The sequence below is a fragment of the Ovis canadensis genome, chromosome 21 (genome assembly GCF_042477335.2).
Source record: "Ovis canadensis isolate MfBH-ARS-UI-01 breed Bighorn chromosome 21, ARS-UI_OviCan_v2, whole genome shotgun sequence".
Taxonomy (NCBI): Eukaryota; Metazoa; Chordata; class Mammalia; order Artiodactyla; family Bovidae; genus Ovis; species Ovis canadensis.
This window is the reverse complement of record NC_091265.1, coordinates 61,397,017-61,407,740: the sequence shown is the minus strand read 5'-3', so window position 1 is coordinate 61,407,740 and position 10,724 is coordinate 61,397,017. Positions and strand designations below refer to the sequence as shown.

At 50.9% G+C, this 10,724-nt stretch overlaps 1 protein-coding gene across 3 annotated transcripts in view; it reads right to left on the bottom strand.

Annotated features, from left to right (window-relative positions):
* Positions 1-318: 318 nt before the first annotated feature.
* The window catches only part of KDM2A (lysine demethylase 2A), a 91,389-nt gene continuing 80,983 nt past the window's right edge, over positions 319-10,724 (bottom strand). For all 3 annotated transcript variants that reach the window (XM_069565564.1, XM_069565566.1, XM_069565565.1), the window contains 6 exons: positions 9,823-9,912; positions 6,947-7,659; positions 4,965-5,128; positions 4,231-4,389; positions 3,443-3,658; positions 319-3,005 (listed from right to left, as the gene is read on the bottom strand). In XM_069565564.1, the coding sequence (XP_069421665.1) occupies positions 2,824-3,005; positions 3,443-3,658; positions 4,231-4,389; positions 4,965-5,128; positions 6,947-7,659; positions 9,823-9,912 (1,524 nt within the window). In that variant the 3' untranslated portion in view covers positions 319-2,823. The remainder of the gene's footprint in view (positions 3,006-3,442; positions 3,659-4,230; positions 4,390-4,964; positions 5,129-6,946; positions 7,660-9,822; positions 9,913-10,724) is intronic.

The following is a 10,724-nucleotide window of genomic DNA, read 5'->3' as shown; positions in this document are numbered from 1 at the left end:
CATGGAGAACGTTTAGAAAACAAAAGTCCACCTAGCTTCCCTCCTTTCCCTGGCCCCGAATAACCCCAATGTGTCAACTGAGATAGCGTGACTTGTCCTCTTAATGCTTACATTTAATTTTTTTTAGCACAACATTGGAGATTGACTCTAAACCAGCAAGAAAAAAATATATATTTACAATATTTCTCGGAAAACAAAAACACAACCAAACCCTTTAAACATAGCGACTTTAGGAGTTTTATTTATGGAGCAGTTATTTTTTTTTAATCACCAAGTGATTTTATATTATATATATATATATAAATTTTCTTCCTTTCCTTTGTGGTTTTTCGCCCCGGTGCTTGGAAAGATGGAGGCAGGGTGTCTGGTCCTGTGGTCTGCGGAGGGCAGGCTCTCCTGGCAAGGCTGTGTCTATGACCAGATGGCAGGAAATGTGGTGGAACTCCCGGGTTCCTCTGTCCCCAGAGAGAGACATTTCTGTCCTCCACATGGACCAACCCTCACCTCTAAAAACCATTTTCTCCCTCACAGTCCCAGAGAAAGGGAAGCACAGCAAGGGCCCAGATCCACTGGCTGCCACTCCTGGGCTCCCTTTTCCTCTGACCAACTCACGTGCGCGGTAAAAATGCTTGTTTTTCCAAACGCAAAACAACAAAAATAAAAGCCAAAGCCCAAAACAAACCGTCAGCTTGGAAATCTCTGTGGGTGAGATGTCCCAAAGTCAGAGGCACTCTCCCGGAACAATCCCTGCTCTGAGGGGGTCTCTCCACCTCCCCTTTTATAAAAAGACAAGAAAGCAAAACAAAGTCATCTTTTCAGTATTTTCCACAGGAGCAACCGAAAAAAGGCAGGAAGCTTCCAATTATAGGTCATTAACAATAACATTAATAAGGTTTTTGCTCAATACCCAGGGTTCTTGACAGAGAAGTTCCCCTAACTGAGGCACTCTGGAATAGGTCACTGGCATTTCCTCAAGGCTTCAGCCCCAGGTGGCTGGGGCCTGGAGACCATGGAAGGGGCAGAGGGTCAGGGCAGCAGACTGCTGCTCTAAGGTGCAGCAAGAGAATCAGCAGATTGGAAGAAACCGACACAACGCCACCCCCTCCCAAGACCCAATTTTCTCTCAGGAGGCCAGTCAACGCCAGGGTCAAAGCTGGGCTAGGTGGCAAAGAGGGAGCCCCTCTGCCTCTATTGCTTTGGAAGTGGCAAGGGGGCACGTGGCGTCTCTCCTTGGGGCGGCTCACACTTCAGACCCCTGGTGCCTGGGCTCCTTCCCTTCCCCCACAGGGCTTCAGGAGGAGGAGAGCCTGAGGCTGGGCTGCAGGAAAGGGGCTGGGAGGGGACGGGCTGGGTTCCAGATGGTGGGGCAAGGTTGTGCTATTGCCTTCCTTTCAGATGGGGAGCGGCGTGCAAACCCGCGTCTATTGTTTATCAGCTCTTGCCACAGGCTGCTGCTACTGAGCATCTCCTCACACACTTAAATATTGACCCAAAAGAAATCCCGACCTTTCGTTCCATTTTTTTTTAAAGTGCAAAAAGCTCTCTGCTGCCCTATAGAGAGGATCTTTGGACAGGCCGTTCAATGCAAAGTAAGAGGGGGCAGCTGATGGGGCTCGACACAGGGCAGTGGAGAGGGAGATGCCAGGCTCCCCTCCTTCCCTCCACACACACGCTTAATACACTCAGCCACACACACAGAGGCACATGCACACCCCCTTCCATGGCTGCAGGCAGAGGGCAGGTGACTGGCTTCTAAGCAGGACTCCCCACCCCTCCGAAGGCGCCGGATCAGTGAGCCGTTGAAGCTAGACACAGGCGTGGGCTCGGATGGCTACAGGACCCGAGGCCTGGAGCCTGCCGGGGGCAGGTGGGGACTTGGCCTAGTTCTCTGACCACCCCCAGCTGGGGGAGACAGGCTGCTCCCTCTGAGAATAGACATCCTGGGAAAGCCCTATTCAGGCGGAAATAAGGAAGTGTGAAAAAGGGCAGGGCAGGCCAAAGAGGGAAGGGATGGGGAGATCGTGCCTGTCTCAGGATCTGCCTGGGAAGCAGTAAAATCGGGTGTCCCTGGGGTAGACAGTTCCAGCTCCTCTGAAGAGCCTCAACCCCAGTAAGTGCAACAAGGACTTCATAGAAACTAGCAGGAAAGTCTGGGGTGGGGGAACCTCATTCTGCGAACTACCGTGAGCATCAGACAGGATCAAGCTACAAGGAGAGGAGGGAGAGCACAGACACGGACAAGAGGTGCGGACACCTCAACAGCACCAGTGTGATCTGCATGGGCCTGGCCTTCCTGGGGCCGCTGGCCCCTCCTGTGTAAGCCGGGAGAGTGTGACGGAGGAGAGACGCGCACTGGACACCACGACGAGAACCTGGCCACGGAGACAGGGCTGCTTTCTTCCCTGGGAGTTTGCTCAGAACCAGGCACTGCTGGGGACCATGGATGGGGAGGAGGGCCCCAGGGCCCAGTGCAGGTGACGGCTGCAGACACCCCAAAGTGAGAATCCGGCCTCCTGGCCGACGAATGAGTGGGCGGGTGGGCGGGCGAGCAAGCGAGCAGGCACTGTGGCAGCACACAGCCTGCGCTTTCCCCTTGGGTCAATTTACTACTCCCTTCTCCTCAGGAGGGAGAGGAACAGGCCGCTAAGCCTGGGGTCCACCCCCTTCTCTGCCCTGACTGTAAGGGAAGGGCTCAAGGGACAGGAGAGCAGAGAGGGAGTGTGACGCTGGCCTCGGAGCCCGTGCAGGGGCGGGAAGAGAGGCTCTCCTGGCTGGGGAGTCAGGGGAAGATCGGTTTCCTATTCAGTCTGGGCTGGGTGTGTCTTAGCTGATCTTCTGTATCAGCTTCTCGTCAGACAGGCAGTAGAGACTATTGATGGACAGGTCTGAGATGAAGTGCTCGCAGGCTTTCCGAGTGATCTGCTTGCATCCTCGAAGGTCGATCAAGGTGACGTTGGCGATGCGCCGTAGGTAGATCAGGGTCTGGTCTGTCAGTTTATTGCAACCTGTGGGGAAAGTGACCACAAGGACAACACTGCGTACATACACTCAAAAGAGCCTGCTTCTGACGCTCAATTTCCCAGCTTTCCTCAAAAGGCTAAACAGAAGTCCCTCTCTTCCCCTTAACCACCGGGCTCAGAGCCTGGATGTGCTATCAGCACGGCAGCCCCGGAAGGCCCCTGCCACCTACTCCCTGCACTGCAAAGCCGCCCGACCTGCAGCTGGGTGCTGCCTGTATCCTTAGGGCCCTGACAACTGCTCAAGGCCTTGGTCCCCGCCAGTTACAAAAGGAACGGAGTTCCATGTCTTGTCCACATGTGACGAAAACAATTAACACGGTTTAGTCAACAGCCCATGTTCTTTCTGTTCTACTGGTCAAACTCCAAGAAGGGCTGGGCTTCCAAGGGGCAGGGGCACCATCTGTCACAAAACAGTGCCATACCTGCCATGTTGAGCTCTGTGAGGGAGTAACGAGTGGAAGACCCAACAGCGGTGAGTAGATTGGAGGACTGGTCTGTCAGGTGGCTGCAGTGACTGAGGTCGAGTCGAGACAGGAGGGGCATGTGGCGAATGATGAGACGAAGCGTGGCATCTGTGATGTCAAGGCCTGCCAGCCGGAAGTCGGTCATGTTCCGGAGCTTGCTGCGATTGTCCTGGCCTGCAAAGCCAAGAGAAGGACCTAGGTCTAGACTCTTAATTCTAGTTCAGCTCAAGCTGCAGGCAGCCTCAGTCATGGATACTTGCTGGCCGGGCTGTGCAGGGGTTAACAAGCACAACTGCCCACACCCAGCCCTGCCTGCAGGGAGCGAGCAGTGTGTGGGGGCCGTTTCCAGGAAACCAGACACGTTTTCTTTCTTCTCAGCTGCTGGATTGTGCCTCACTCACACTCACACAGCAAAAGGGTATGTGTGGAATGCTCCTCTCCTTCCCACTCCCCCACACTTTTCTGAACCATCAGGGAAACAGCCTTCAACGTTCCACCTCAACCATGAAGCCTTCCCAGACTTCCTCAGGCTTATACTCTCTAACCCCCAACCTCCACTGACCCACAAAATGGACTCACGCCTTCCTTTGTAGGTAGTTATCTGTAAATAGTTAACTGTGCTTGTACATAGTCCATCGTCCTGTTTTCAACTTCCACTTTTCTACTTTTCAACAGTGTTATTTCTGGGACTACCTGAGCTTCTGGGAATGCTGAAAGGAGCACAGGGAATCAGGCCTAGAGCATACCCGGTTTATCTGCTGGTGGAGTCAGCAAGTCCCGAATTTGAGGGTCCTTGATTCCTACTGCCCACCGAAGATCAAGGGTCCTGAGAAGGGGGCAGCTGGAGGTGCTGAGGGCAGAGACTGCAGACCAGGAGCAGCCTGCTAGGAGGAGGTCTTTCAGTCCTGCAATGGAAGGAGACAGACATGCAATAATACACTCTACCAGCCATCCAAAGCCTCAGCTACCAGCTGATCTGACCAAGGTAAACAGATCCCCAGTCTAATGGAGGGAGGGACCATATCCTAAACTTATTCTAATAATCCTGCTCAAAAACTTCTATGCCCTCCTATACACCTAACTCTGGTGGTAAAATGGATTGCTCGGTTTACAGCAGAGTAACAAGTATGTGTGACTTCTAAGACCTCAAAGTGCGTAAGGGAATCCTTACAAGGGGCTAATCAAGGTGACATCTTACTCACATTCTCTCTTCAGGGACTATACCGAGAATACCTGCAGAGCTGGCGGCAGCGCCTGACCCCTCTCCATCTTCCTCAGCGACTGGCCTGCCAGCCCACAGTGGCACCTTGGGGACTGGCAGTTAAGGTGGGACCGGCCAGGTCTCTTGCCAAGCAGAAAGGCAGTGATAGCACAGACTGCTGCCCTAAATTGCCCGAAAGAAATTCTAAATAGCGCTGCCAATAATGCAGCTTTCCTCGCCAGCCCTGGGCCCCTGGAAGGACAGCGTGGGGCTGCTCACCTGGCAGCCTATTGACGAGCCATGTCAGCTGTTTTTTGGAAATATTGGTCCAACTGAGGTCCAGGCTAACTGGCTGCCTCTTGATGATGCCACTGAGAGCCTGGGGTACAATAGCCTTACACCTACTCAAGTCAATTTTTGTCCAAAGTCTCTTGTCACAGCACCTGTAACAGAAGGAAAGAGAACCAGCTGTCAAGACCTGATATCCCTTGTCAGAGGAACTTCACCACAGGCTGCTGGAGGCTTCTGGGAAAAGCAGAGCCTTGGAGATCACCCTCCCTAGATGCTTCTACATGCATATAAGGATCATACCTTGCCATTTTTTGCCTCAGAGAATAGAGATTACTTGACCAGTCCACCCCAATTTACTTTGGCTGGGTTGAGAGCACAGAGCGACTGTCAGAGACACACAGTAAAACAATATACTATAACCCCTCATTTGCATTAAAATGGCATGGCTCCCACCAAAGTGTATACAAAGGGACATTAAAAAAATTTCTTGACTTCTTACTGTTGGAAGCTACTGGGCTTCCCTCTACTCTCCTCAAAGTCTCTCCCAGCCGCTTGAGACACAGGGTGGTGCTACCTGGCACATCCAGCTCATTGTGCCTTGAACTCCAGAAAGAGCCCATTTCATGATCCGGTCACAAGAGGCTCTTTATTAAAATCAGGCCTGGAGAGTACTCCACCACCCTTAGGTTTCTGCCTCAGCGCTATCTTTACTTTCTCTAGCCAGTCTACATCAGAACAGAAAGGGAGAGGCCTGCCCTTCCGCGACAAATCCACAGGCCACAAAGAGCACTGCAACACGCGGCTTCTCTTTAATATTTTAGTCTCTGCTCCCCAGCCTGGCTCAGTGTCTGGCTGGCAGGGCAAGAGGAGATGGCACATAATGGGAGTTTTACGTGGCTCGGCCTAGAAACTGAGGGACAGAGCCACCACTAAGCCCTACAAAGACAAATTATTAGGAGAATCTGGGTGGATCACATGTCACTTCAGATTTGGGAAGTAAACTTATGGTTGCAAACAATGGAGTCTTCACAAGAGCACTAGATTTCAAATTTTTAATGTGTATCAGAATCCTCTGGTGGAGAATTTATTAAAAACAGATTGCCCAGCCCCACCCTCAAGGTCCTGATCAGCAGGTCTGAGATATGCCCTGAAAACCGGTGTTTCTAACAAGGTCCCAGGTATGACACTAGTTTGGGCATCACACTTTGAAAACTACCGCAACAGGATTTGACCCAGATATAAAGGATTTATCCTAGGGTTTAGGAAGTTAAGGAAAAACAATGTCCAGTGGAAATCTTCGTTCATCACCTCTAGGGATGCTCCCTTATGTCTTACTGTTTAACTTGAAAAGAAATGACAGGTTTCACTAAGAAAGCCAACTAAGTCTCAGGAAGCTTCAAAACTGAACCTTGCTTGCTGGAGAAAGGCATTCTGGTCTAGGTTTAGAGTATGAGATTTAGAACTGTGGAAAACTGTGAGCCTGTGAGCACCTGCAAAGTTTCTGAAAAGCACATATACCTTTCTCGGGAGACGGACACGTAACGGGGCAGGGGTGTAAAAGCAGTCGTCTGTAAGAGCAGTCGTCTGTGTCCCCAGCCCCAGGAGTGACTGGCGTAACAAATATATGATGCGTTCAACCAACTGGGGACAGAAGGATTATGACTCCGAAGTTTTAGGACACACTGTACAAACCCACCCCCAAGCCCCAAGGTACAAATCCATTCAAAGTCCAGTAAGGAAAGACAGGAAAGTACAGAGCAGGGAGAAGAGGCCAAGGGCCAGATTTCCCTGATGACACCTGCAGGTAGAACCGGCCACATCTAGAGGACCTGTGTCCAGGAAACAGACTGGGTAGATTTAATCCCTTAGGGCCCAACCAGCCTCCAGGAGCCAAGACACATGCTGTTCTCACATGGAAAGCTGCCACCTACGCCCATACCCCTGTGCCTGATCCCTGTAGCCCTGCTCACCATTTATACCACGTCTTGCACACTCGCATACATTCACAAAGTTCTCTGCGGCTGAGGTAGCGGAAGACAGACATCCAGACCTCCCGCTGCATCCAGCTTTCGTCTCCATCCTGAGCCCAACTGCCCCGGCCATTCAGCCTGGCCGCACCCCCCTCCTCTGCACTGTCATCTTCCTCCTCCTCCTCCTCCTCGTCCTCCTCCTCTCCCCCCAGCCCCTCCTCATCCCCGCGCTGGGGGGTTCGGGCTGGGCAGTGCTGGACCAGCACACGGGGGGAATGGCGAAGGTTGGCAGAGGAGGCCGTGATGGCCTGCAGCTTGGGCACAATGGATGTCCCGTGGAGCTCTTTGGTGGGCCTCTGCAGCGTGACAGTGAGGTACGATCCCCGGATCTTGGCTTTCTCAACTTCAGACAGCTCCTTTTTGCCGCTGGGGTTGTTCTCCTTTTCCCGTACCATGGTGCGCTCTGTGGCCTGCAGCCGCAGCAACTGCCGCCGTTTGAAGCGCTCATCGCGGCTGGCACTGTGGTGGTCGCTGGGGCCGGCCCCAGGGGAGGACCGAGTCACCACGCCCCGGGGGGAGGCCGGGTCGTGGATGAGCTGCAGCATGGAGGTGGGCGAGTGAGGTGGGGGCGTGAGGGGCTCGTCGCAGCTCCGCAGGGGCCGGAGGACTTTGGCTTGCACGGCTTCTTCGTCACTCTCTTCCATTTTCCGCTTCTGCAAAACAGGCAGTCATGTCAGTGCCTCCTTTCTTCAAGACCCTCTGCACATACAGGATCAGCCTCTCTGTTGCTCTTGGGGACTAGCGGAGGGCAGGCCGCTGCTTTTCTATGGGGGAGGGACCCCTGTGTGCTGCAGGGTGGTCATCTCCTCACTGCCTGCAAACCAGACTGTAACTGAGCTCACATCTGTGCTCAAGGCAGCTGATTATAGAGCAAAACCCTCAAAATGGGTTGCTTGTGAAATCTACCTGTGACAGAAAGGTCTGTGTCCAAGTGGGAATGGGATCCACATTTGAGCTACATGATTCCAATGCCTGCTTTACTCATCTCCTGTCCCAATTTTTTGGTTATAATATAATTCTCTGGATAAAGAAATCCTTTAAGGCTGCAACTCCTACCCCTACGCAATCTGACCATTTTAAATTCTGCCTCTAATTCAGCTCTTCACCCAAGAGATGCTTCTGCTGGAAGAAAAACAGCCTAAATATACATGTTTGAACTAGGATGCAGATTCTGATAGCAGTAAACCTACTGACTTTTAGCCCTATACAGGGTCTGAGTGCAACCCTGCCAGGCTGCTTCTACTCAGCACCCCACACTGTCCTGGGAGACCAACCACAGGTGAGAGATTAAGCCTAGAATGAGAAACCGCACTGCTCCGGGAGGAATCTCCTCAGGATGACAATGAGGAATTCGAGTTTGGTGAAGCCAATATTCCACAATAAAAGCACAAGCTCACCCTCTGCCACCTGTGCTCTCTGGTCTCCTGTCCCTTCCTGGAGCCCACCTTGGCTATGACGCAATGAAGCCTGACCACCATGTTCCACTAGGTATCAAAGCAGCAGTTCAGACTCCCTTAAGGAGACGTTCTATGTCCCTCTGCAACTATTCTGCTCCCTTTTCTCCTTATATTCTTAGATCACTGTGGCTGAAAGAGAATGACCAATTTTTGGGTGCTGGCTTTTACAAGGCATTAGAAGGTAACACTAAATACAGTATCTGCCAACCTGTCTGCTACAGCAAGCATCCTCCACCACCACCACCACCAGTGAAGAAGACAAAAGTAAAAGTTACTACTACACAAACCTGCTGCTAGTTAGAAGAACTTGAAATGAGAACTCTGCTGCTGCTAAGTCGCTTCAGTCGTGTCAGACTCTGTGCGACCCCATAGATGGCAGCCCACCAGGCTCCCCCGTCCCTGGGATTCTCCAGGCAAGAACACTGGAGTGGGTTGCCATTTCCTTCTCCAATGCAGGAAAGTGAAAAGTGAAAGTGAAGTGGCTCAGTTGTGTCCGACTCTTAGCAACACCATGGACTGCAGCCCACCAGGCTCCTCTATCCATGGTTGTCACTGCCTTCTCCAATGAGAACTCTAGCACTCGTCAACTCCAGAAATCCTTCTCATCAGACCTATTTAGATTGAGAAGTTCAATGACCTCAGTGCCTGAGTGGGAAGAAATAGGAAAAAAAAAAAAAGAAACAAGGAAACGTGTCCCTACTGTCCTGTACAGGGTACCTGGAGGAGACTGCCAGGGCGTGACGACTGGCCTGAGGCCAATGGCTGCCTCTGTGCATGCCCTCAGCAGATCATGTCTTCCTGGCCTGAGAGACCAGTCCTTCTGGCCCTCTGACATTACTGGCGGCCACTGACCAGCAACCATAGTAGCTTGGGGCCAAGGTCACAGCACTGGTTTCCTCCGGAAAAGGGACTGCCTCTATAGGACACAACTGGGCACAAGGGCAGGGCTTTTTGCCACAAAGGTGAAGCAAACAAAAATGTGAACCGGCACAACTGGAAACTCTAGTACACGACCATGTACCAGCTGACTCAGGTTGCTGCCTCCCCTCAAGTTTCACTCCTCACAGACCACGCTCACCTCATTTCCCTCCTCAAACAGCTCAGCTGTGGCTCCTCTTTTCCAAGGGCCCCAGGGTGTAAAAGAACACTGGGAATTTGCAGAGTCCCGGGGAACAATACTCAATAATACAAAAAAAGAAAATTCACAACTCAAAAGAAAAAATAGCTAAACAAAGGGGAAAAAAGATAACAAACAAAAAATAATCTCCTGGGTCAGAAAAAACATGCAAAGGCAAACGTTATTTCCAAACTTGACACTTGCTTTCCTCTCACAGTGCAAGACTGGAAATGTTCCCTTACCTGGGCTTTTTCTGAGCTGTCCTCTTGGTAGCACTTTGGACACTCCCAGCAATTTGGCAATTCCTCATTAAGCAACCCCTCTCCATCCATCTACAGGCAGAGAGTGGTTATTAAAAATCTGTCTCATTTAAAAAACAGACAAAACCCAATCTGTGTCTTAAGTTTCCTTTATCAAACAGTTAACACAGACATATGGTTGGTAAGAGTTACTCACTCCTAAACACATGGGTCTATAGGGGAGGAAAAAAAAAAAACAAAAAACAACAAACCAAAATCAAGAGCCATTTGGCCTCACTCTAAGCCAGTGGGATACTGGCCACCCTCACTCTGATCAAATTTAGACTCCAAGAGAATATTCCCAAGAGTCTGAGACAATCTGGAGTCTCTTCCCCTGACCCATACATTCTCCTGAGGGTCCCATGCTACTCTACAAGAAACTGAACATACAGGAATGGTGCCAGTGTGATCATGAGTGTGGGGCATAATGGTTATGACGCAGTTATGGCTTTGGTTTGGAGACTAGTAACCAGGTCTCTATGACTCAACTGTTAGGTGAGGATAAATAACAATATCCACCTTACCTGGTAATGGTGAGGATTGAATGCATTAAATATTATATAAGATGCTCAGAAAAATGTGTGGCACGGAGAAAACACTTTGTACTAACCATTGTCATCATCATGACAATAATACCCTATTTTATCAAATCCAAGATGCATCTTTTTTCACATTTGAATTGTCTGAAACTGGGCTGCTTCTCACAATTAACAGTGTCTTATATAATCATTATCAGCCAGGTGGCAGTCATGACATAGCTGACACCTTCAGAAAGACCAAGAAAGTACCAGCACCAACCAATGTACTTTAGATTTACAGAAAATCTAAGATACACCCAACTTCAC